Source organism: Silurus aristotelis (genome assembly GCF_946808225.1).
Source record: "Silurus aristotelis genome assembly, chromosome: 15".
Classification (NCBI taxonomy): domain Eukaryota; kingdom Metazoa; phylum Chordata; class Actinopteri; order Siluriformes; family Siluridae; genus Silurus; species Silurus aristotelis.
Genome location: NC_139588.1, coordinates 6,479,273 through 6,507,153, shown reverse-complemented (window position 1 = coordinate 6,507,153; position 27,881 = coordinate 6,479,273). Strand labels below are relative to the sequence as shown.

Here is a 27,881-nt window from a genome sequence, read left to right as displayed (position 1 = left end):
TCTAGGGTGGGTTCGATTCAAAGTCAAAGTATTTCACAGTCACAAGTGTTTGGATGATACGTTCTGAACAAGTTACAGTGTTTCCTCTGAAGTGGCTTTAAAAGCTTTGGGCGGTAGGTACTAATATTTTCTTCTTTTTTTTTTTAAGATAAAAATTGTACACATTTAAAGAACAGTTTTTTAAATTATGAGGTTTGTGATTTATCTTTTTTAATGTACTTTGTTAGAGATTTGAACAGTTTTGTGAGACAAAATCCTACTGGCAAAGTTAAAATATAGTCATATAGTCATATAGTAGACTATTTTCACACCTTAAGGAATAAAAAGAGCAAAATTATTATATTTTATATGTGTATATATATATATATATATATATATATATATATATATATATATATATATATATATATATATATATACACACACACACACACACACACACTGACCAGGCATAACATTATAGTGGTGAAGTGAATAACACTGATTATCTCCATCATGGCACCTGTTAGCGGGTGAGATTTATTAGGCACAGGTAAACATTCTGTCCTCAAAGTTGACGTGTTAGAAGCAGGAAACATGGGCAAGCGTAAGGATCTCCAAAACTGCAGCTCTTGTTGGATGTTCCTGGTCTGCAGTGGTCAGTATTTATAAAAAGTGCTCCAAGGAAGGAACAGTGGTGAATTGGAGACGGGGTCGTGGGCTGGCGAGGTTTATTGATGCACGTGTGAAGTGAAGGTTGACCAGTGTGGTCCGATCCAAAAGACAAGCTCCTGAAGAAGTTCATGCTGTTAATGTTTAAAGGGGTCAGGACTGTTTTAGCAGCAAAAGGTGACTATAAATGTTATGCCTTGTCAGTGTATATACCTGTTGGTAAAAAACCTATTTCTCTGTATTGTATAGGCTTGCTGTGATGTTAGTGTCCTGTATTGTACACTGCATTGCAGTCCTGATCTTCCAGCTGTGTGGGGTGCAAACCCTATCGCCCATCACTTCCTGCCCAGCTTCCTGCATATGTGAAAAGTCTTCGGTCGTCAACTGTGCCTCACTGGGATTATCCAAGGCCCCTTCACATATCCCAGCAACTGCCACTGCCCTGGATCTATCACATAATGCCTTGCATTCTCTGGCTCCTCTTGATTCAGGACATTTGCATTTGCATGGGCTTCAACATCTGCAGTTAGGAAATAATTCACTAAAGAGTCTATCGATGTGTTCAGGGAGCAGAGGGGTTGTGAGCACTAGGACCCTGACTAGAAGAAATCAGAGATGTGTGTCCTGGGCACCTGATCTACAGTTGCTGTCTGCTGACAGAAACCAGTTAAAATGTCTGCCAAGAGGTAAAGTCACCCAGTCACACATATGGGCACACCCCGACTATTTCAGAAAGCACTTTTATAGACCTCATCCACTCGAAATATCATGCCACCGTGGCAACAGTGATGTCAGTCATTATGTAAGAAATAAAATATGACGAGGCATGCTTTAATAGGAATCAGTGCGAGAGGGTGATTACAACCTCATGGTTTGGAGTGTTTTACACCTTAATATATCATAGCAAAATTCTAATAATTACATTTAACATTTATTTACAAAAATAGCACGATATACTTGATCGTTATTATTATACTGTATAAACTATAAACAGTCCCTGATCTTGTTGCCCTTTTTTTTTTTTTATTCTTCTGAAGTTCATAAAACAATTCAACTGTGTATAACAATTATATATGTTTTGTGTCAAATAATAGCATGATGTCTGGAAAACTTTATGATTTCTTTATGATTGATGTAAACAATCATCGGATCAAAGCTTGGCTGTAGTAGTTGTGGGATTGTTTCAGACTGAAACATAATGCTTTTGTCTCCGTCGTCACTGTTCGCATAAACAAGTGAGAATTCCACCCTGTTGTAAATCAGTTAAACACTAATTCATGTTCGCAATTACTATGGACAGCTATAAATCACTGGTGTCTTTTTAACCAGTAAAAACACCTCTGTAGAGTTTAAAGGGCTTGGTATAATTATTTCAGGGTTTTATTAGGGGCTTTAAAGAAAAGCGATGTGCCAAATCACATTCCCTGGTTATCTTTGTCAGTGTGTTCATGTTCTCCCTGCTGTATGTGTGTTCCCATGGGTGTGTCCTAGGCCCAATGGAATAATGAGCATCAATTTTTTTCCTTTTTAGCTAAGAAATAAACACAATAAACATGTAGAATATATTGACTATGAACAACTAGTAGAATAGTAGAACAAACACTACCAGCGTTAACATATGAGAATGAATGTTTTGGGAGTTGACTGAAATCATTAAATGCTGGGAAAAGTCAATAATGCCATCTATATCAACTTTTACAGCACTTAAACCAAATTAACATTAAAATTGAGTAACTGGTACAATCTAAATCTAAATCTAGACTTCAAGCCTATGGGAGTTTTATGGGTTACATGGGGCTATAAGTTTGTAGACTGTGCCTGTAACTCATGTGATCATACAATTGATCACAATTGCAGCATCAATCAATAGTACATTATTTACATGGATTCTTATATAGAAATACTATTTTACGATTTTTGGTTTAATGTCAGAGAGGATTAATAACTGGGTTTGTTTTCTGCAAAGGTTTCATTTCGTACCTCTGGTGATCCCTCTGTGTTTTTCCACAGTACTGCTAATTAATGCCAAGAGACTTTGTTTCTTTCCGTCCCCATTTGCAAGCCTAGATCAGCTTTCTCAACCAACAGACATTAAAAAAATATACTACTTTTTTCTCTTCTTTTAAAGATGTATCATGATCGTGCTTATGATCGTACCACCACGATGTTTTCGGGAAAAACATCTGAAGGTTTTTAGGGCATTATATGGCTGTTCCCAGTGTGTGTGTTTAGCAGCTTTTGAGTCTGTATGCAAGACATTCTAGTCCTTTGCAAAAAAAAAAACCACTGAATTTGAGCTTGCAAGATAAATGAAACACAATCTCTTAAAAGTTGGCAAGCTTTTGGCTGGTAAGCAAACAGTCAGTTCTAGAAGTTGATGTGTTGGAAGAAGGAAAAATGGGCAGGCGTTAGATCTGAGTGACTATGATAAGGGCCAAATTGTGATGGTTAAAAGACTGGGCCAGAGCATTTAAAAAAAAATTTAAGTCTTGTGGCATGTTTCTGATCTGCAGTGGGTAACACCTACCAAAGATGGTCTAAGGAAGAACAAGTGGTAAACCTGTGACAGGATCCTGGGCCATGTCGTAATCTTTGGCGACATACCCTCAGTTGTAAAGTACGCATTCCCCAATCGTGCATTCCAAACAGATAAAACCAGAGATTATGTCTGTGATATAAATGCCTATATACTCTAATAAAGTGTTACCTGATTTTCTATATTACATTTCAGATTTTAGACAGCTTCCTGATAATCTTTTCACTGATAGATACATTGTCATTATGGTAAATCTTTTTTGATGCATCAAATCCACACCTGGATTATGCTAATAAAAAAAAGAATCTGATATCCATGTAACAGTCTATTTTGCTTCTCTATTTTAGGACTAGGCAATATCAAATCCTTAAAAGTGCTCCAGTTATCCCACAACAGAATTTCTGAGATCGGACCTGCTGACTTGGCTGGTTGTATTCATTTGAGTGAGCTTCAACTTCATCATAACCTCATCACCACCATCCACCCAAAAACCTTTAAAGACCTCCAGAACCTAAAGGTAACAACTTTTTTAATATTCTGCAGCTTACACATAAAGAGTGTGCTAAGAATGCATTAATACATTAATTGTATTACATAGATCCTTGACCTGAGCTACAACCTGCTGGCCACAATACCTGTGCCAGACTTCCTGTCTCTTTGGAACTTGAATATTTTGGCAGACATTTCTGGAAATAGGTGGAGGTGTGACTGTAACTTAAAGACAGTACGAAGGTGGCTCAGCTTCGACAGGGAACTGGGTAATACCGCATGGGAAGTAGTGTGTTTCTCTCCTTCACACCATGCTGGAAAGAACCTGCTGTACCTCCAGGAATCAGATCTTACATGTCCACAAGCTGTATACAACACCCCCGGTGTCAAAGAAGAGGTGACAGTGGATGAGGGGACGGAGGTCATTCTTTCTTGTAGCACTGCCAACCAAGGTACTAATTAAGTTGTTTGCATAGATTCTGCCTTCTTCTTATTATTATTATTATTATTCTCTCCGCTGCTAGTGGAATAAAGATTAAAGATATAAAGGAATAAAGATTCTGCCTCTTTCAAATAAACTACCTGCATGTCTTCCCTCACCACATCCATAAACCCATAAAACTATCTTTTCCTCCTTCCTGGGGGCTCCATCCACAGCATTCATCTCCCGATATACCCTCCTCTTCACATGACCAAACTATCTCAATTGCGCCCCAACTTGTCTCCAAAACGTCCTACTTCCTCAGTCCCTCTAATAAACTAATTTCTAATCCTGTCCAATTTTCATCACTCCCAATCAAAGCATCCTTAACTCTACGGTGTCACCACCATCTTAGAAACGTCCCTCTTTCACTCTTGCGGATACCCTTTTATCCCAAATCCCTCTAGGCACTCTTTTCTTTAGTGTCCCTCACACACTCTCCATTACTTTGCCTAGTTGACCCCAGGTACTTCCACAGAATCTGGCTATATACTGTAGAAATCATCTGGTGGGGATAAGCATCATATACTTAGAGCCATTATAGTATATAGGTCATAATTACAAAAATTTTTCTTTTCATCAGATTTAATGCACACTCGTTGGTGGACACCCCATGGCCAAATCTCTGACAGCCAACAATTCCTCCATATCAGTAACACCACAGAGCATGATGCAGGACTTTATGTCTGTGTCTCAGGATACCAAAAAGAGCATGTCTCCATTTTTTTTGTACATGTTCGTAAAAAGACCTTTGACAAAAGGCTTCGACGAGAAGCACAAATTGGATCCGTCGAACGTGATGACTATATACAGAGGAATGTCCCCGCTGTACGAGCAGTGCAACAGCCTCATTTTGTTTTAGCCATCTGCTTGTCCGTCTTTATCACCTTCATTGTGGCTTTTGTTCTTGGTGTAATATTAAGACCACTTTTGGAAAAATGGTACAAACAATCTCTAAATAAGAGGAATTCTGCTACATCACCTTCAAACTTGCAGACTTCCTCAACTAGGCAGAGGCCATATGTAAACGAAGGCTATTCGGATACTGATGACCAAGAACATGAAGTGCATGAAGGACCAAGAGTGACATTTGGGACAGTTACAGAAATACAAGAACAAGGGGCTGTTCCATATTATGTCACTGTAGAAGAAAGTCAATCTGGGAGCGATACAAGTGTTGCAGGTGTATATGATAATTTCGAGAAAAGGGAATCCTTGGCTGAGAATATTGTCATGCACAAAGAAATGTCACTAAGAGCGGAAAACAATGAAAGATTCACTGAAAGTAGCAACGGAATGCAGTTTGAATATATCCCAGACCCAGAAGACACCACAGAATTCGAGGAGAGGAGTATTTCACCTGCAACCTCTTTCGAACCGTATGAAGCACAGATGTCTTATGAAGCAAGAGACTCAACTGAGCAAAGTGTAGATTCCCCTATAGTTACCATGAATGAAGAAAAAGTTGGACAAGCCAGTACAGATCATCAGGCAATAATACCAGGATTTATCACAGACCCGTTTCCTTTGAACGTGTTTAAATCACAGAAAGAGTGTGTGGATGAACTGGACTCAGATTTATGGAACGACAGCGGAGATAGCTTTTCGTTCACAGAGGGCTCGCCCAGATCAAGTAGTCGTGTTTCGCATGTTGCAGAAAGGGAAATGTCCGTAGACGAACTGTCTGAGAGACTAAGCTCATGCAACTCTTGCGAAAGTGGAGAAAGTGAAGGAGGACCCACAGAATACACAGTAAACCCAATGGATGATGAGAGGAATTCCGTCTCAGAAAATATCAACTGTGTTGGAAAACTTTATCCTTTTGAAAAAGATGTTCAAATTAAAGACCAGAATGCAAACCCAGGTGCTCGATTCAGACAAGACACTGTTACCCTGGACCCAACAGACATATACATGACGTATCCTCGAGGGGACAGTTTTGATGATGAGCAGTTTGCGGAGTACAAAGAATACTTCAATTCCTCAAATATTAGCAGTTATCATGAAGATGAACCTGCACTATACAATGTGCATCCTGTTTATAGGACAAGTCAAAAGACCACCAGTCTGCTGGGAGAAGACAGATCACGTACCAGTAGCTATAGTGACGACGAGGAAAACAAACATGGAGACTACCCCAGGAGACTTGAGATAGGATTAGAACATAAAGTTCCTAACACTGATGCCACACCAGTCGTAAATTCAGACAGGATTCTGAGTATCAACTATGACAACTCTTCAAGCAGTACAGATATAGAAGACAAGTGCATTAAAGAAAAGGACAGAGGGTTATTTAAAGGTCTTAGTGGACTAAGTGCAATGCTGTTCAATAGAAGTGGGTCTGAAACCAATAAGAAAGCTGCCCAGTCAGAACCCAAAACAGCAACCACAAACAGTAAGGGTACCGGGGGCTTCTTGGGCTTTTCTTTCAAAAAACAGCCAACAATGCCTTCAGACTATGTCAACCCCACAACAAATGAGGATAATTTCTTTGCAACAATGGGACAAGCCTTTGATAGACTACCAAAGCTAAAAAATTCTCTTCTGTTCTCAATCTCTGTGCCTAAATCTCCAAATCAGCAGGAATCTACCTCAATAACAGACAGAATATCTGAATCACAGAGGCCCAATGTGAGTTTATCTTCTAAAGACAGCATCTTTGCAAAGATTGATCCAACTTTGGATCCAATTCCACAAGTAAAGAGATATCTTCATTTCTCACAAAGTAGATCATTTGAAAAAGCTTCGGGTGAAGAAATCATTGTTAATGATGGTGTAAAAACTGAATCAATCACAAAAGATGTGGTAAGGCTTGAGTCAGTGGCAAAACCAGAAACCCAATCTGATAAAATCAGTATTTGCTTTGTAGGACAATGTATATCTCTACAAGCAATTCAAAAGGTACAAAGATACATCCAGTTCAGGCAAATTGAGCCTCAAACTGTACAGGAGCTCACTCCAAACTTTAAGGAAGACAGTTTCTTTAAGCAAATTCCAATATCCTTTGATGAAGTGCCAAAAGTAAAACAGTATATCCAGTTTTCACCCTCTGAATCTCAACACTCAAATCTTTCAACACCTTCAGCATCAACTGACCAAATAGTTAAGCTTGAGTCAGTGCCAAAAACAGAATCCCTATCCAACAAAATCAATATTTCCTTTGATGGACAAAGTATATCTCTACAAGCAATTCAAAAGGTACAAAGATACATCCAGTTCAGGCAAATTGAGCCTCAAACTGTACAGGAGCTCACTCCAACCTTTAAGGAAGACAGTTTCTTTGAGCAAATTCCAATATCCTTTGCTGAAGTGCCAAAAGTAAAACAGTATATCCAGTTTTCACCCTCTGAATCAAACAGATCAAATCTTTCAACACCTTCAGCATCAATTAACCAAGCGGTCAGTCCTGATTTGTTGCAAAAAGCTAAATCCCCATCAAACACATTTAGTATTTGCTTTAAAGGACAAAGTATATCTCTACAAGCAATACCAAAGTTACAGAGATATGTCGAGTTCAGGGAAGTTGAGCCTCAAACTGTACTGGAGCTAACTCCAACCTTAATGGAAGACAGTTTTTTGGGGCAAATACCAATATCCTTCGATGAAGTGCCAAAAGTAAAACAATATATCCAGTTTCTCCCATCTGAATCACACAAACCAAATATTTCAACACCTACAGCATCAATTAACCAAGTGTCTAGGATTGAGTCAGTGCCAAAAACAGAATCCCCATCTAACACAATCAAAATGTTCTTCGAAGGACAAAGTATATCTCTACAAGCAATACCAAAGGTAGAGAGATACATCCAGTTCAGGCAAATTGATCCTCAAACTGTACAGGAGCTCACTTCATCCTTTAGGGAATACAGTTTTTTGGGACAAATACCGATATCCTTTGATGAAGTGCCAAAAGTAAAACAGTATATCCAGTTTTCACCCTCTGAATCAAACAGATCAAATCTTTCAACACCTTCAGCATCAGTTAACCAAGCAGTTAGGCCTGAGTTGTTGCAAAAAGCTAAATCCCCATCAAACACATTTAGTATTTGTTTTAAAGGACAAAGTATATCTCTACAAGCAATACCAAAGTTACAGAGATATGTCGAGTTCAGGCAAATTGAGCCTCGAACTGTACAGGAGCTCACTCCATCCTTTAGGGAAGACAGTTTTTTGGGGCAAATACCAATATCCTTTGATGAAGTGCCAAAAGTAAAACAGTATATCCAGTTTCTCCCATCTGAATCACACAAATCAGATCTTTCAACATCTTCAGCATCAATTAACCAAACAGCTAAACCTGAGGTAGTGCCAAAAACAGAATCCCCATCTAACACATTCAGTATTTTCTTTAATGGACAAAATATATCTTTACACACAATACCAAAGGTAGAGCGATATGTCCAGTTCAGGCAAGTTGAGCCTCAAACTGTACAGGAGCTCACTCCATCCATTAAAAGTGGAGGTTTCTTTGAGCAAATACCAATATCATTTAATGAAGTGCCAAAAGTAAAGAAACACCTTCTGTTTTCCCAATCAGAAACTCATTACCAAACTTTGTCACCAGACCATTCCTTAAAAAAAAAATATTCACTATCTGATAAACAAACAACACCATCTCTGGTAAATAAAGTTCATGCCCAACCCCAAAATACTGGAGATACATTCTTTGAAGAAATAGCTGTCTCTCTGTATGGATTGCCAAAAGTAAAGAAGTACATTCAGTTTGCAAAATCTGAGATGTTTTCTGAACCACACTTTCTCTTAAATGAGACGAAAACAACCATGCAAACAGGCACAGAAGTGAAAAGAAATAATTCATCATCTAAAGTGTCCAATCCAGTTGTTGATGAACACAATTTCTTTGAACAAATAGGTGTGTACCTTGATGAAATACCAAAAGTAAGGAGAAGAATTCATTTCACAGAGAATTTACCACAGCCTCTGTCCTTCCTCCAACAACAAGTGACACCTGAGGTCACAGCAAAAGCGACATCACACTCCATATCTGCTACAAAATCACGTCAGGACAAACCTAATTTCTTTGAAGGAATCCATGTCTCTCTTGGTAGTATACCAAAGGTGAAAAAATCTCTCCAGTTTACACAATCTGAAGTTGAATTGTCCAATCAGTCAATCCCTTCGTTCTTTGGACAAATAGATGTATCCTTGGATGAAGTCCCAAAAGTAAAAAGATACCTTCAGGTCCTTAAATCTGAACCTCAACCTTCAACTCGGCTTTCCTCAACATCTGTAATTACAGAAAATATGACACCAGAACTTGTGTCAACAATGAAGTCTCAAAGTCCATACATCAAGGGAGACAATTTCGTTTGGCAAATAGGTGCATCATTGGACGGAATACCAAATGTGAAAAGACATATTCAGTTTACACAAGCTGAACCTCACTCGCAATTTCCACCGTTGCACTCTTCAACCAACAGGACGGCAAAACCAATACATGCTGCCTCAGAATTAGAATCTACAGATCATAAACAACCAGCTGCTGATGGACACAATTTCTTTGTACCAATTGGTGCATCCTTTGAGATACCAAAAGTGAAAAGATACATTCAGTTCTCACAGCATTCTACTGATTCTTCATCTCTGCCTTTACACAGACAAACAGTTACACCAGTTTTGATAAAATCAGAATTACAACTGTCCAGTTCTTCACCTGCTGATAAGTCAAATAATGAAGACCCTTTTTTTAAGAACATGGATGCATCTACTAGTGGACTGCCCAAGGTGAAGAGATATATACAGTTTACACACCATCAATCAATGTCTTCAAATTACCATGAAGTCACAGCTGATGTAGCAAAGAATACAGAATTACTGGGGTCTGCGTTCCCCATAGTTGACTTAAAAAATCCTCCAACAGAAGACAATTTCTTTGGCCAACTAGGAACAAATCTTGATTCACTACCAAGGTTGAATAAATATATACAGTTTACACAGTCTGAACCATATCCCTCTAGTCAGTCTCCCTCAACATCTGATATTACAGAGAGGCTCAAACCAGAATTCTCAATTAAAACACAGTCTACAAGATCTGAGGCTACACTGAGTCCCACCATTGAGAAGGACGATTTCTTTGGCCAAATAGGTTCCTCATTCGATGAACTGCCAAAGGTGAAAAGATGCATTAAGTTCACACAATCTGAACCTTGTTTCTCAAATCAGTCACAATCTCCAACTGCGGAAATGACCAAACAACAGACCACAATAAGCTCCTCGATCTACAAACCAAGCACAAAATCCAGTCGTGCTGCAAAACATCTATATGGATCATTAGATTTATCTTTCAATCAGCTTCCAAAAGTGAAAAGGGAAAGCGAACCAAGTTTGCCATCTGACGATAAATTCAAAGTTACTACAAAGGAAAATGAATCATTTGGCCAAATAGATGGAATACCAACAGTAAACAGATACACTCCATTCAAACAGTATAAACCTCATCATTTGCCTCCATCCATTTCATTTAAAAAATGGGAAGCAATGGAAGTAGGAACAGAATCAAGGATGTTTATGCCAAATGTAACACCAGCAACTGTTGGAGATCATGTGCCACGGCAGATAAACACAAGGCGATCAAATTTGAACGAAACTGAACGAAATCAGGCTCTTTCACAGATACAAGATACACCATCTGCAGTGAAAGTGACCTCAGAAACTGCCAGGTTAAAACCACTTACCAAGTCAAAGAGTTCTCCATACTCATCAAACCTAGATGGACAGCCAGCCCAAGTAGATGTATTCAAACAGACAGATTCAAATTCATCCTCTGGTGACAAGATATATACGAATACACAAGGACCAAGCATTAGGACACCAGTATCTCCAACAGACCCAGAGAACAAATTAAAAACAAAGTTGTCCAGTTTGAGTGCCTTGTCCAATGAAAGTGCTCCTTTACAAGCAAGAAAGCGTCTCGTTACCGACCCTGCGCTTCAGGACGTATCCCAAGCTCTGCCCGATACACCTGTGGCTTCTCCGGGAAATGACGACGTCAGAGAGTATCTTAGAGACAGCTCTCTGGCCCGTCAAAGGCAAGAACGGAGAAGATTGTTGTTTCAGCAGAAGAAGCGAGCAATGAATGGGTTCAGTCTGAGCTCGGAGTCTTTTACATCTCAGGAGAGTGATCAGTAGGGAAAAATGTCAGCGACTTATTGAGGAGGATCTCCTTTGTATTGAACACTGGGTGTCTACAAGAAGCAAAAGAACTGCAAACTTCAAGGAAGTCCTTTAGGAATTTGACAGGAATATCACATCTCTTAGATGCAAATTATGTGTGTATGTTGAGATTGAGGTGTCTGATATTTCTATGTAAAAAGTGTATCATTTTAAACAATAATGTAATGTTTAGGTAAATCTGAACAGTATACTGATTTTTGATTCACTTAATGAAACTAAATTCATATTTAGTTACTTTTTGTTTAATTCTATCAATAGAAATATATTTCAATATATTTGAATGTTTAAGTTTAAATATACAAATTTACAAACCGACGGCAAATGCTTTTCCACAGTGACATAATTAACATTTATTTACCTTATTTTAGTTGTTTCTTTTGATTTGGGAAAGAATATTATAAAACAAATTGAAAAAAATGTATGTAGAGATTAAATGTCTATAACAATCCAAGCCTGTATTAAAATATAAAAACTTTTTGGAATATGTTGCTTTTTTCCCCCTAATATGATGCGGAAGTGTTTCAATTGAATAGCATGCTCTGGTATTATTTCAAGGATTTTTTCCTTTTTTTTTTTAAATTGAGAAAATTTATGAAAGATAAAATGCCACAATTGACAAACCTCTTTATATACTGAATATAGAGATAAGTTACAGTGAAAACAGACACTTATACACACACACTTCCATTCATACATACAAATATATACAGTCAGATCAGATAGCTGGCCAACCCTTCCTGCATTAGCCAACACTGCTAGCAAAACAGTCTTAGCAACAGTCATAACACAGAGATCTGCTTACCCAACACTGCCACTGGGACAAAAATGGCTACAGCAGCATTAGGATATAATACCGCCAGATTGCACGTCAATCATACACTATATGGGCAAATGTATTGGGACACCCTTTATTTATTTATCAGCCATGTGTTTTTTCGCTAAACTGCAACCACAAAATTTGGAAGCACGCAATTGTGTAGGTCGTCTTTGGTTGCTGTAGCTTGAAATGTACCCCTTGAATAGACCTGTTCCAGCATGACACTTATCCTGTGCACAAATTCAGCTCCATAAAAAGATATGCTTTACATGATTTGGAGTAGAAGATCTTCTGCTATTGAGCTCCTAACCCCAGTGAACACCTTTGGGATGAATGTGAACGCTGACTGCACCCCAGTTCTCCTCACCTCACCTTCATCAGTACCTGATTTTACTAACACACTTGTGGCTGAATGAATCTCCACAAGCACACTCCAAAATCTTTCCAGGAGACTGGAAGTTATTATAACAGAAAACAGGGACTAAATGTGGAACGCAATGTAAAAAAAAAAAACATCACGAATGAATTCTATTGTCAGGTGTCTACAAACCTTTATCCATATAGTGCATGTTGCTCAATATTGATTTTAACCCAAAAATAATAATAATGAAAAAAACTATTTATAGTTTGATCGCTTCATATGGAAATTATTACACGTCTCACTTATTTTTGCAAATGCTCTAAAAGTACACATTTAATAATCACTAAAAAGCAAAAATCAAACATTTTGAAGACGCTGTGCTCTTTTTAGTGGTAATTATATATTGTTTGTTTCCAATCTAGAAACAAAGCAGTCTAACTGCAAAACTTTCCCATTTACATCTTTACCCATTTATACATTTCTTTTTAAATCAGATTTTTCTACCTAATCATAGTCATGATGTAGTTTTTAGCCCCCACTAAATGTTCTAACTACATCTAACAACTTATCGATTACATTTATGGTCTTTTAATTGTATACATATAATTTTTTTATTTGTAATTTTTTTAAGGATTTTGTGCATTACAAAGAGACAATGAAACAGCCGAGTCAAATCATGAAAGAAAAACAGAAATCAGTCATTGTTATCCTTGCAAGCACTTCGATCCAGCACTAGTTTAAATTCGTGTGGGCGGCGTCTTCAGCACGTGGTGAGCATGGCGAGTTAATAAAAAGCAAACAGAAACGGTTGAGCAAAATGAGGTTAAAAGTGTATTTAAGCGTTAGATACCGTGACAGTCATGATTTCTGTAACACAATTGCTCCATGGCTGTAAAAAAAAAAAATAAATGTAAGCACAATAAATTCACAAATACCTGTACAAAACATTTACAAAAAATCAAAATGAAAGTTATTTATACTTAAGACAGCTCTGCATGTAGCATGCATACACTTTTTATGTCCACTTTTATGTCCAAGACACCACAGCCAAAGAGAAAACTGAAAATGTTCACAACTAAAATGTTAAACGTTGCTATGCAACAGTCATAATGGGTTAACGGTCTTTGCTGTGGAAGCTTGGATCTGGTCACTCACATGTCTCTTTTATCATCAAGAGACAGACTCAATTATTATTTAATCTGAGTAATACATGAATTGGGGAAAAAGGAACACTTGTTTGGAACAACAGGAAAAGGAGAAACAAAAACATAAACCAGCTTGAGTATTCAAATACCCAATCAGATTCAACTGGAAAGTATAAGTGCACACTGATGCGTAAAATTGTAGCAGTAATGACACACACACACGCACGAGGAAGAAGAGCAACACAAAATTTATCATCATCCTCAAAGTTAAAGTGGCCGAAGAAGGGCAATCTGCAGACTTGCATGTAAGTTGTTGTTGGTTTTTTTTTTTTTTTTTTTATAAAAATGTCAGGAATGAGCATTGCTTTAAAAAAAATGCTTTCTTGAATAATTGATTAAATAAAACAAACAGCAACAAAAAAACAACAACTATAAAATAAGAATGACAGCAAAACTACTTAACAACATTTTGTCTTAACGTTGGCACACGAGAGGATTTTTACCATTAACCCTTTCTATGGTGAACAGAAACCCTGTTACATTACTCTTGATGAACACAAATATCTTTAGCCCCACTGTTTTTTCAGCCATTGCTTTATCTGCGGTATCAAAGACACCAAAGAGTTCTGTCTCAAACCTCAGATTTTCACCTCCATTGGGGCACAAGTGACAGAACTTCATCTTTTAAAAGAACATCTTTAAGGTGGGTTTAAAAAAAAAAAAAAAAAAAAAAAAAAAAAAAAAAGATTGATGGCAGGTAGTTGTTATACTTATAAAACTTGTATGCTAAACTTGTATGTATGTATATATGTGTGTATGTATATATATATATATATATATATATATATATATATATATATATATATATATATATATATATATAATTACCCTGTGGAATCTTAGCAGTTGATGTTTATCTGCATTGAAACAGCAATGAGAACTTCAGAAAGAAGGGTTGATTTAGTACTATTTTTTTATCATCTTTAGTTCACAGTTTATAAAACGCCCATGTCCACTTTGTCCATTAGGTTGTTCAAAGGAAAGTCTTAATAATTCACTTGCAAAGCCTTTTCAACATGTAGCAAGTGAGACTTCATGTCTTAATGTAATGTAACAGGTCAGGATCTAAAGTTTGGTCACTGAACTGCAGATCATAATCAGCAGCAGTACATATTTCAACTCAAATCATTATTAATAAATGGTTTTGGTATGAGTTTGTATTGTAAATGAGACCCTATGACTACTATGTGGAATATCACATTTAAACCCCGCCCCCTCTTAAACAGCCATTCACACATTCACAGTTAAGACATGTCACAGTAGGGTGGCAGGGAGTGACACTGAGCTTGGTCATGTGCTTTCCCATGATGCTTTGCAGGTTGGTCTGGACATCAGGTGAGAATTTGGGGCTTGAGCTGCTATTTTAGCTATTTATCATCAGTGATGACACTCACATATAACCCTTTAGAGAAGGGCAAGGTGTGAATGTTACACGATAAAACGCTGACACTTTTTCCCCCACTCACACACTCATTTTCTCTCACACACACATTCTCACACACACACACAAATTCAGTGGTAGGATGCCTACAGTTTGCCCCACCTGGTCCGGTTAGGTTTCATTTGTAAGGACCATTTCTAAATCATTTCGTTCACTGATGCCAGGGTGACTGTTGCAGATTACTTTCTAGTTATTGGTGATGGTAGAGGCCGTGATGGTTGTCGCTATGACATCTCTCGGTCTTTGTACCACTCCACAAACTCATCCAACAAAACTGGCCCTGAAATACAAAACAGTTTTACTAAAGCAATATCTCGAACACTTTTACCCCTAGTTTTTTCCCTAACTTGGTCAGATTCTCTCCCTATCATACAGTACCACAGCTACAAACTATGGATTTCTACACAATGTGTAAAGCTCATGCTACATCCCATGTAGGGCTTTGGATTTTATCGAGAACAATAATTTGACGGTATTTTACTGAGTGTGTTATTGTGCTGGAACATTAAAGACTACCGTAGACAGCTGACTTCTTGTATTTTTCATATTTAAATTCCCATTAAGTCCATATATTCCTGTTAATTCCCATATTTTCCCCATAATTCCCATGTAGAGTTTCCAGTCTTGAAATTTCCTGGAATTTTTCAAGCGTAATTATTTCGTTTAATAAAACATATTTTATTAGATGAAATAAACGTCGCTTTTCGTGATCTTTCTTAATGCGATTTAATAGACACGCTCCAAATGCGCACAGCGCACGACTCTTCATCACATTATGTATGCGTGCACTCGGTAGGTGTGGTTTTTTTTTCCCCCGATATACTCGATTATGTCCAATCGCAAATCAATTACAATATTATCATCGACGATATTTATAATCGTACACCCCTGTAGTATAACACAATCAGAGCAAAAGAGATATCCGCCCTCTTTTAACTCGCATTGGTTAGTGTCACTGTAAGTGATATGGGACAGAATATATATATATATATATATATATATATATATATATATATATATATATATATCATCCCTTATTTCCAGTCTTATGCTCTCGCAATCTCTCGATGCTAGAAAGGAACATGTATGGATCATGTGTACTTACAAGCCCCGTCCTCATCATAGTTGCTGAGATCCAAGTTAATGGTCCTACTGAACTCTAGAACATTGCACCACTGGTCTTTATTTACTACTTTATACTTGGATTGCTGAAATCAAAGAGAAAGAAAAACAGATATGACCTACAGAACGGATGAGTTCTGATGCAGTATCCCAAGTCATTTGTATTAAACCTGGTGATTAATATTATGAATGAAAGCAGCACCTCTAGAAACTGGTTAAACACAGGAAACAGTGGCCAGGTTTTCCCCAGCAGAAGTCCCAGCATGCACTTGGCAGTGTTTAAATCTAAACTCCTCTGATCTTTCTCCTGCAAAGGCACAGTAACAGTGTTATACATTAGAGCTCATGCCAGGAGTTTTAATCAAACAAAACTGTGATAAAATACAGCTTTATTTTCTGTTTACTGAGTCTTTAACAGGTGTTTGAACCTCTGCTCTGTTCAATGGTGGACTGAATTAATAAGAAAATATAAGTAGCTATAAACTCTACAGTAGTCTGTCTACAGTACCTATAAAAATATATACACATGCATATCTCTACAGTGTCTGTCGAAGGCTTGGGAACACCTACACACAAACTAAATGATAAAAAAGTATGTACTTTGACCGAACAAACATAAATGTCCAGGTTTTACACTTTATTCTCATTGACAAATCCTCCATAAGCATGAATAACAGCTTTACACACTCTCGGCATCCTGACATTTAGTTTCTCCATACTTTCAGCTGAAATACTTTTGCCGTGCCTCTTGCAAAACTTGCCAAAGATGTTCTTCACTGGTTGGAGATTTCTTTCTGATCTTGTGGTCCAGTTCATCCCAGAGCAGTTTAATAGGATTTAGGTACGTTGACTGGGCAGGTCGTTTCATGATTTATAACACTCCAGACGACTGTTTGCTCTCTAAATAACATCTACAGAGTTTGTACGTGAGCTCCAATGCGCCGCAGTCCAGATGGAACTGCATGGTGTTGGAAGATGTAATGGAAGCCATGTTGGTTCGGTTTTCCAAACCATTAAGCATCCACCTCCATGTTTGACTGTGAGGGGTGAGGCAGCCTGCTAAAACTATCTGTCCTGTTCTCTGTCTTAAACACGTTCTTCTATTAGAGCCAAAAACGCCATTCACTTTTTGTATTTTACCAATTTTTTTGCATTTAAACAAAAGGAAAATTCATGTGACTCCAAAATCATAAAACACTTGATGTTTCCAAACTTTTGCAATATTACACACATATATTACACACATTCACTCACCCTGGCAAAGTCAAAGGCGTATCGGTAGATGAGCTTAAAACTCGTGGCATCATTGAGGATAGACCTCAGGTAGTCAAGGGAGTTCCTGAGTTTTTCAGTTGAATCACATCTGAGAAAAGAGATGAATGAAATATGTGTTGTAAGACAGCCGAGTACTTGCAGCAGTGCAGTAGTTGTTTGTTTTGTTTTTTGCAGGAAAACCCATTGCCCAAGACAAAATTGTGCAATGGAGCAAGTTTGAGGCATTAGGCGAGTCAAATTATCTCAGAGGTGCTTACTTTCTTTGACTCGCTGTTCAGTTGCGTGATAAATAAAAAATATGTGAAAAGAAATACATCAGTGGTTCCAGAACACTAGCTTGATTTTCAAACATTGTGACTAAAGAAACGTGAAACAATAGCATATCTTTTATGGTCTTCATTCATTTATATAATTTTACAAATAAATACCAATTAGAAATATCTAAAATTGGTGCTAATATTTAGAAATGTTACTGGTAGTCACATTCAGAAGCGTTGGATTTACATAAACACATGCTACTGTAGTATTTTTCACTATCCCTATTACACTATAGTAGTGTCAATCAGCTAGAAAATGGAAAGCAAAATAAATTTCCCCATCTATCTCTCTCCTCTAAAACAAACAAATGCACTACTTTAGATGGTTATTGAGTAATAACACTAATTGGGGTTTGCTATTACAGTTGGTGTTTCCATTTTCAAAATTTTACTTATATTTTGTCTTCAAACCTACTGGAAGCTCTGTATAATTTACCAGCCTCTGGATTTTCTAGATTTAAGTTTTCGATCTGAGACAAAGCACAGAGAGACAAATCACCCTGTATTCAATTGATAAACATTTTACAGTCCGACTTAAAAAAAAAACACAATGGTTCTGAAGTAGTGAATTTTGCTTTTGAATCCTACAGATGTACAAAACAATTCATACCATGTTCTTAAATTTGTTCACATGTTACAGTAGTCCTATCTAGATTTTTTTTAATGCAGGTTGGTCAGTGATTAAATTTACAGAAAATAAATAATAATGGGAACCCCTTATTTAAAGACTTATTGTATTTCGGAGAAAAATAACATACAGCTTCTGAAATCAATGACAAGTTCAAAGCTTTTGTCCAGCATTTACCTTCATGAAGAAAAATAAGGAAAATAAAACAATTGGAATATATTTAATGTTCGATTTGTTAATGAGCATTAAAATGTCAATAATGTACAGTGAGTTATAAAATCACAGACAAAAAGTGTTTCATTATATTATTGTATCACAGATCTGAATGCATATCATTAGACTAAACATTAGTTGATTTTACCGATACAAATAGTTACTGAATAAAAAAAACAAACAAACAATCCATGTAAAATAGTAGTGAACATTTAAAAACATTACTAAATCATAAAAAGAAATATTAATTATATTAATAAATATTAAGGAAAATAAAAAAGACATGCATTCAGACTGAAACAAAAGTAATATTCCAAATAAATAAAGAGTTACATACAAAATGAATACGAAAAAAAAAAAAAAAGACACTACAGATAAACAGCTCACCTCTAGAAGCTGCTCTCGTACTGTACAACACAACCCGGAAAAACTATAAAGTATAGATTTTTAGTGGATAGCTGAGTTTCAGTAACCTTTACTGATTAATCAGCAAAACCGATTAATTGGTCGAACTCTACATATAATTTACTCCAATTGCCCAGCCCTAGTGAGCACTAAAACAATTATCTGATTACACTCAGGCTATAGGTGTCATTGGTTATACAGCAGTTGGGCAACACTTAAAAGACTTACTGAAGTGAACCCATTCCTTTAAGCCACTCTTGCAGGGTGAAGTAACCCATACTCTGAGCATTCAGTTTCCAGGCCAATACCAGCATCACCACCTGCACACACACACACACACACACACACACACACCTCACACAGTTTACACAGGGCCTCATTTGCGAAGCCGGATACAAAAAGATTTACTCATAAATCATTGTACGAGCCTTTAATCAAGAGATCTGATTTTCATAAACATCTGGCCATTGTGTAAAATATTACTTGTGCTCCTGTGTGTAAATTTAAGCATGTGACAATGATTGTACATCTTGAAGTCATAAATATCAATGTGTTACTGCACATTTATATATTAGATTATAGCTTCCAAATATAAATAAATATCTAGCTCCACTCTTTATTAAATATGAAATCAAGCATGCAAGCCAACATAAATCCTTAAACAAGACAAAAAAAACTGCCAGCGGTTAGCGATTGATAAGTCTCGATTGATATCTGGCATCAGTCAAGCTGCAGTGCGCCATATCTTCAACATCCCTGGTGTAACTATGACATTTTCTGAACCACATCAGAGTAAATCAATAAATATAGTATACATATTACATAATTTTTCTGCCTATTTATGTCAAAAATGTTCTTCTCATCATACCATCTAATTCATCTATTCAATAATTCTATTTAATAATTTGGTTCCAGGTTTTGGCCTTTCTGCTGTTACACTGGTATATAATATACAGTTAAAGTCACAACATACATTAAGAGGGGGGTCAGGGGGGGGTGTATACTTTTGAACTTTTGTAAGTTAATTATGTTGTCTTCTGGGAAATATCCAGCTCTTTAATGGCAATAGTATTCTGACACCAATTTTAGGTGGGGTTTTTTTCAGTGAAGATTTTGCAGATTCCACAAGATAGATATAATCTTTTGACCTCGCTGGTATATTGCAATTAGCATAGACGCAGGTCTAATTTTATTTCTACTTCTGAGAAAAGCTTTTCTGCTGTTTACTTGTTATTTCAGCTTTATGTGTTAGGCCTTTTATGGCATTTTATATTACAAATGCATTTTTTTGGATTAGCTAACATACACTTTTACACACAATTTTACTAAAAGGCAGATAAATGAATCCATGCCACTCTTCCCACAAAATTACATTATTAAATGAACTTTAAAAGTTAAACTAGCATTCACAAAACTAGAATTTGCAGTGCTTTACATTCTCTGGTTCCACTCCAATATCTTCGCAAAACTTTTCCATGCCTTCTGGTCCAACCACTTCATCACAACCTGAAACAAACATGCAGATATGTATAAATGTATACATACGAGTTTTACACTGTGAAAAATGACCATCAGTTACATATATCATCATCCTCAAATAAAATCATACTCTGTATAAGAGTTACCTGCATACTCATAAAACCACTCCAGACATCTCTTACTGGAGAAAGCTTCAGCTTCCTGGATATGTGACGACTCCTGTCTTCTGTACACACTGAAAAATAAAAAAGTTCTCAATAAAATGGGTCAATACCAAACCTACACACCAAAAAAAACAGCCCCATTTGACATGAAAATCTAAACAACTGTACTTCTGTTCACTGTTTTTACACTATACTTTACCACAAGAAAATAATTACACAACCCACTTATAGTTTTATAGGTCATTGAGTGGATGCCCCTTGGGCGACGTTTAAGATCAACTAGATGTTCCACAAACCGGTACAAATTTACTTTTGTGCCCGAAGCAATACGGTTATGTAACAAATCCAGTTGAAATAGATTAATTATTATTTATTTTTTTAAGGTATTAACATGTGTATGTGTGTTCTGATTGTGTGAAGCACCACGACCGTTTAAATTAATTGCCCCAAGGAGATAAAGCTCTAAACTAAACTAAAAAATTAAATGTATTAACCCATGTGTGTTTCCAGTTTTTTTAGATTTGTTCGTCAGGGCACAACAAGAACATATATTTTAAAATCAGTTTACATTAAGTAAAGAAATTAAGCCTGAATCAGTAACTTAAACTGAAATGTTAATTTTAATAAATAACATTTTAATCAATAAAAAACAGGCATAATCTAAAGTGTGTGGAGGTATTGTTGCATTAACAAGTTCTACATTTAAGCTCTTATAACTAAACAGTACATTTCAACAATAATGGAACTAGCTAAAGCAGATAGATAGATAGATAGATAGATAGATAGATAGATAGATAGATAGATAGATAGATAGATAGATAGATAGATAGATAGATAGATAGATAGATAGATAGATAGATAGATAGATAGATAGATAGATAGATAGATAGATAGATAGATAGATAGATAGATAGATAGATAGATAGATAGATAGATAGATACTTTATCTCTGCAAAGCTTTGGGACAATGTCCAGTGTTAAAAGCACTATACAAATAAAATGGAACTAAATTCAACTGAATTTCAAAAACAATTGATTAATTTAAAAAGTGCTAAAATATTCACTGAAAACACACAAAAACGTATCTGCAATCTTACTTGAAAAGAAAAATTCATCATTGTACTCTTAGACCTTTTTTTTTTCTGCCACCCTTAGGCCCTTGAGCCCTTAACCCTCTGTGCTCCAGGGAAACCGTATCATGGGTGACACTGAGTGCAGGGTGCAGATGAGTCCAAATCTGAAATGTCTGGCTTCAACAGTACACAGGAAAGATGATGTTAGCAGACTGCATCACCCCCTCAGTCATACATGGAGGTGGAATCTTAATGGTTTGGTGTTTCTTCAGCGGGAAAGGTTTGAGACTTATTCTGGGTGAAAGGAAAACCCGTTCCATACTCCAACACCATGCAATTCAATCTGGACTGTGGCTCATTGGAACCGACTTCACCAAACAACAAGACAATGACCCAAAGCACATGGCCAAACTCTGTAAGTGTTATTTAGAGGGTGAACAGTCAGCTGGAGTGATATCTATCATGGAATTACCTGCTCAGTCACCACACCTAACTAAGTCCTACTGAATGGATCACCAGGTCAGAAAGAAATTCTCCAACTAATGAAGAACATTATTTTATTTATTTATTTATTTATTTTTAAAGAGGCTTGGCTAAGGCTTCATCCTAAGGAAGGATTTTTTCAATGAAAAACAATGTGGTGTTTGGTTTTATACCCAAAAAATCACTGTAAAAGTTTTGTGTGGAAAAAAAAAAAACAAGTCAGTGGTATCATCAAAAACCTCCACAGAGCAGAGGTGACGGTCTCGCAAGCCACTGTTCAACTTTGACAGCGCAAAAAACAGGGCCCACTCGTGATGGTAGTAGCAGCAGAATGCATTCAGAAGTTTACAGGTATTTTCAGAACAGTCTGTTGCCAAAAAATTAATTGTCTTCATCTCAATTAAATTAGACGAATTTCTCTGTAAACATGGCAACAGAGAAATTCATATAATTTAATTAAGATGAACCTCATCATGCAGTAAGACAAAAACATATTGCCAACACCCTATAACTTAATGCTGGGAAAAAAGGTTTTAAGATTGGCCAAGTTCATCATTAGATCTTAACCAAACTAAGCTACACTTTACCTCCTGAAAAAAATACAATAAAGGGAGAAACCTCTTGAGACAAAGAACAACTGTACACACCTGGAACTGCATCACAAAGCAAAAATACACCAGTTTAGTGATATCAGTGGAACCTAAACTTGATGCTGTAATTGACATCAGTTCCTATTCATTTGACCAAAAAAAAAAAGAAAATTGAAAATTAGGTGGTATTCCACCAAAGGAGTTAAACACATGAGATTTAGAAAATTAAAGCTGCAATTCATCTCATATTCATCATTTGATCTCCGACAAAAATTTAGAGCTTTAGTATATATAATGTTAAAACAGCTCTGACAGGTAGCTACTAAAGATCGACCGATTTATCATTTTGCCGATAGTTGACTGTTGGATCTATTGGCCAAAAACCATACCAATAGTTTTTCCAGGTTGCTTCCATTGCTGGAGCGGCTGAGAAGGTCCACTGTCAATATGAGAGCGACCTCTAGAAGTGAATCACTGATGCCACGTGCTGTTTGTTTTTTACACGGGAGACTGCGTGCTGATCGGAGAGCACTATATTATATTTACTTATCATTTATTAATTATAGAATTGTATTTATTAATTAATACATTCATATTTATTTAGCACAATTCACTACTGTTTTTATTTTAATCAAATTCTGAACAATTTTACATAAGGTGTTGATGATTGTTGTTGATGATGTTGATGATTGTTTTTTATAAGCATTTATGTTTATACTGAGAATTAGTATGTTGTTGCTGAACATTACAAAGACTATGCTGTCGACTTTAAGAACAAATAGATAAAACAGACTGAGCTCCATGGCAGCATCGAAGATATTAGTTTGAAAGTAGGTTAAACAAAATCAAAGATTCCACATCCTCTTTTTCAAGTACATACTGTATTTAAGTTAGACTATTTTTTTTGTTTAATTGATCTAACTTTCATACAGTGCAGTAGTGAAGCTGCAAGGACCAATGTTAATTCCAGAGTTCTGGGGTTCTGTGGTGTGGTGAGGTTTATGTAGCTTTTCCTATGTTTGCCCTGTAGATCTGTGGGTTTCCTGGTTTCCTCCAATTTCCAAAAAATCAGTTCTACATGGCAGCTCAACATTCCCCCAAGTTCAGTGTGTCTGAATGTGTATGTGCCCTGTGATGGACTTCCATTAAATACATGGTTCAAAACCCAGTGTTCCCAGGAAAGACTTCAGATCCACTGACCTAGGGATCAAGAGTCACATATATACAAGATGGTATCAAAAAGTTTCGAGATGAATGGTGCTAACTGGTGCTATTCTGACCACATGCTTTACAATTTTTTCATGATGGACAGCAAGTTAGTACAAAGAGCAAACGTGAAATAATGTTGGAAGCCGAGCAAATCTGCCACAGAGCCACTTCAAGAGTGGAAGAACATCACTGGAAGGCGACGAGAGATCAGGAAGACCTTGAACAATGATAGCCAGAGAACAATCCACATGATCTGATTTCTGGCCCCAACCTACCCTAGATCCGGAGAGAAGACTTCCAGGACGCATTCCAGAAGTGGCAGGAACACTGGGAGCTCTGTATTGCTGTGCAAGAGGACTATTCAGAATTTGAATGTAAACTCTTGTAAACAGAGCTCGTCTCAAAACTGTCTGATACCACCTCATACAGACGAAATGACTGGAAAGTATAGAAAAATCTTCCTGTACTTGTTATATACAGGTTTAATTTCTGTGCATTAAAAGACCATTGGTGTTATAATGTGAGAAAACTATGTGGAGAAACACCTGCAAATTGTGTTCACCTACTTCAAGAGTTAATTTTTTATCCCGAGGATCGCGAGGACTAATTAGCTGGAAAATAAAGCATTATGACCCTCTGGTATCCCACTGTGTGAATGGCTAATTGGCAGATTGATAAATAGCTGATGTCAGACAGATGGGTTGTATATGGTCTGTCACAGTGGACACATAGAGGCCTGGATGAATATGTGAATAAACAGATAATTAGGAAAAGGCAAGGATTTGTAAAGTGTACTTGTCCTGGCGACTCTTCTTCGCAGACAGGTCATCTCCCGCAGTGGGCCTCCTCTTTTTCCTTGGGGGCATGGCTTTGGAGCAGCAGGCTGAAAACAACCAGCACACACACACTTTGTCAGTGGTTCTCTGAGATGTTGATCAAGCTGTTGGAGGAGACAGGGGTTTTATAAAGGGGGTTGAATACATGGACTACCGATGAGGTCATTACCTGCAGAGTGAGTGTCTGTGCCAACGTCCTCAGTCAGATTCTGAAGGGGGGAAAAAACTGCATCATACACTGGCACTCTTTATGTTACACGTAAATACTCACCAACAATACAAAGGAGCAGAGCCTGTCAAATGCATTAACATACTGCTGTGCAAGGTAAGTGTGTGTGTGTGTGTGTGTGTGTGTGTGTGTCCACACATAGAGGAATCAAGAGGCAGCCTCTTTTTCTTAAGACTCTATCCTTCACAGATACTGCCTGCTTACTCCCATCCGAGTTTCAGGAAACAATAAACCAATGAGGCTACAAAGATTCATACTAAAAATAAGTATTTTAAACATAGATAGATAAATAGACCGACAGACAGATACGGATCATCCATACTCTTCCAACAGCTAACTAACCATCTATACATACACACATGCATTTTGCAGGCATTACATCCTTCATCCAGGCAATATCAAGCACAAAATAATATCTACACTCATACGAATCACTTAAACCACAACTTGGTTCAGCATTTGAGATTTCACGTGTAGAAGTCGAGAAAAGTGGATATTTACCAGCTTGTGCAATGTGTCGTAGATCTTGTGGATGCTGGCCAGTGTGGACAAGTGGGAGTTCAGCTGAAAATCTGCAAGACAGGAAAACATTAGCGAACATCATTCATCCACCAACACACCAGCAAATCCTTCTAGCTTTATTCGTATGTGGTTCATGGTTTGATGTGCTACAAATCAAACAGTATGTTGTGGAAGGAGATAGCATTAAGTCATGCAGCCTTTCTGTTAACGGTGCGTTATCAATGATCAGTGGAGTAAGTGCGATACAAGCATTCCCAATTCATAACACAACAAATACATAAAATTCAGCTATCAGGGATGACCTGCTGCAAGAACGAGCAAGAGTGTTTGTCACAGCTGTCCTGTTTTTTTCTCAGAATGAGCTCTCATGTGTCTTTTAACTGACCATCACTATATTAGCTAGTCGTCACAGCTAGCGGCTCGGGGGATGGATGCATATATCTTGCATTACATAGATCTCTGGACTTGATGTAAATACATGCATTTAAACACCAGGCTTTATACACACTTCATTTACACACGTCTAGAAGAAATGTCACTTTGATGATGATATATTGATTGTTATAATGATGATATTTCTTCTGAAAAATAAATGAACTGGGATTCCCAGATTTTGTCATATTTTCCTTTTTGAAAAGGCACACATGGGTCCTTTTTTTTTTTTTACCAGGCTGGGGTATAGAACCACACTTTCCAAGGGGCAAATGTAAACAAGAACAAGCACTCTAAGCAACACCAAACTCTCACAAATGGGATTTCCCAAATAATAGACTTTTACTGACACTGGTGTTTATACATGTTTTTTTTCCTTCCCTCTTGTTCGACATAGTTTCCAGGGTGTTTTTTTAGTAGTGAGAAAGATGTCACTTTCAAGCACTTGTTTTAAAGCAAAACAATTCAGAATGACAATAAATCCACAGATGTCCTGAAGATCATGACGTCGTCGTGCGAAAAAAAGAATGACAACGAAACGATGGCTTCCTGCCCACTGTATTGACCTTTACATTCACCGTCATGGAAGCTGAATGAGTAAAAAGAGGACGGTTTGGAAGGCCAAAGGGGTCGATACGGGGCAAGATTTCACACTAGAACAAGAAACGGGTTAACGCTGAAGCAAAGAGACATACATCTTTAACAACTTGTGACAAGTTTACGAAAGTATGTGTGGAGTGCAGGGTCAATTTGTGGGGCCTGTAGTCCACATGATGAAGATGAGAGGGCCAAAGAGGGCACCATGGGGGACACCATTGGGGACACCGTTTCCCAGGATCTCACATGGATTATTTGCATTGGATGATGGATGCAACAAAAAGGTGACTCATTGGTTGTCTTTTGGAGCTGATGTTGGGTTGGCTCGCACACACACCAAAACCACCATATATATGCATGCATGCACATGCACATGCACACACACATACACACACTTATTGCACGACACACGGGAAAGGCATAACAAAATGTAGCCAACTGCGTCACAATTTTTCTCCCTCTCTATTGTTGAGTACATACACACTCACTCACACACACAGAAAGAGACACACACAGACACAGAGCAGGCTGGCCCGATTTCTGATATCTAATGAATACACATGTTACCGTGTGTGTCATGCCCTGACCACAACTGGGGCTCTGAGATTCCCATGGTATTTAAGGGAAAATCAGACTGTACAAGTGCATTGTCTAAATTTGATCAGATTGCAGACACATGCAGTGCATTCGATTTCAGCCCCTAAAGTCGTGCCTTTGCATTAAAAAAAAGAAATACAAGAGATCCTGATGATCGGGTTATTGTATATGTGTATGATCGCTCGGACATGACAGGGGCTCGAGTTCAACATCACAAAAATGCGTCAAACGCTAAAAAAAAAAAAGAATAACAAAATATTTTTAAAAATCACACATCCACAAGACACAGCAAAAGCAATTCCCCCGCGCAACAAGTGTTCCCGGGTCGAGACACGTCGAGAAAGCTGCACCATTAAGACCCCTGATGGTACTTACTTGTCGCATCTGAGTGCATTTTTATCAAACACTCCACTGTATTTGTGTGCGAAGCTGCAGACCGGCCAGGGGGCGGGACACGCCCGTGTCAGCCACGCCCACGAACGATTCAGTTGGACGCCATCTTTCCTGACCACGCCCGCGCGCCCTCCGCGATTGG

At 37.4% G+C, this 27,881-nt stretch overlaps 1 protein-coding gene and 1 long non-coding RNA gene across 2 annotated transcripts; one reads left to right on the top strand and one right to left on the bottom strand.

Moving 5' to 3' along the window:
* LOC310738279 lies at positions 1 to 14,840 on the top strand. The gene is made up of 7 exons (XR_014536993.1): positions 1 to 113; positions 901 to 1,337; positions 3,535 to 3,704; positions 3,786 to 4,128; positions 4,741 to 6,456; positions 6,517 to 14,484; positions 14,714 to 14,840. It is a non-coding gene; the product is annotated as an uncharacterized lncRNA (long non-coding RNA).
* On the bottom strand, positions 14,546 to 27,851 carry dcun1d4 (DCN1, defective in cullin neddylation 1, domain containing 4). Its single transcript, XM_083563128.1, has 11 exons — positions 27,722 to 27,851; positions 25,700 to 25,770; positions 25,139 to 25,178; positions 24,929 to 25,016; positions 20,761 to 20,849; positions 20,571 to 20,641; positions 19,364 to 19,455; positions 17,552 to 17,660; positions 16,500 to 16,604; positions 16,281 to 16,383; positions 14,546 to 15,455 (listed from the first exon to the last, which is right to left on the bottom strand). The coding sequence occupies exons 1-11, from the start codon at positions 27,738 to 27,740 to the stop codon at positions 15,400 to 15,402; spliced, it is 843 nt and encodes a 280-aa protein (XP_083419254.1). The 5' UTR covers positions 27,741 to 27,851; the 3' UTR covers positions 14,546 to 15,399.
* Between the last annotated feature and the right edge of the window lie 30 nt (positions 27,852 to 27,881).

Excerpts from the sequence above, each read along its gene's own strand:
- dcun1d4 (XM_083563128.1), bottom strand. Across the intron at positions 20,642-20,760 it reads GTGGTTTTATGAGTATGCAG|GTTGTGATGAAGTGGTTGGA; the intron begins GTAACTCTTATA and ends TGTTTGTTTCAG. Across the intron at positions 17,661-19,363 it reads AAAGGAATGGGTTCACTTCA|ATGTGATTCAACTGAAAAAC; the intron begins GTAAGTCTTTTA and ends CTCTTTTCTCAG.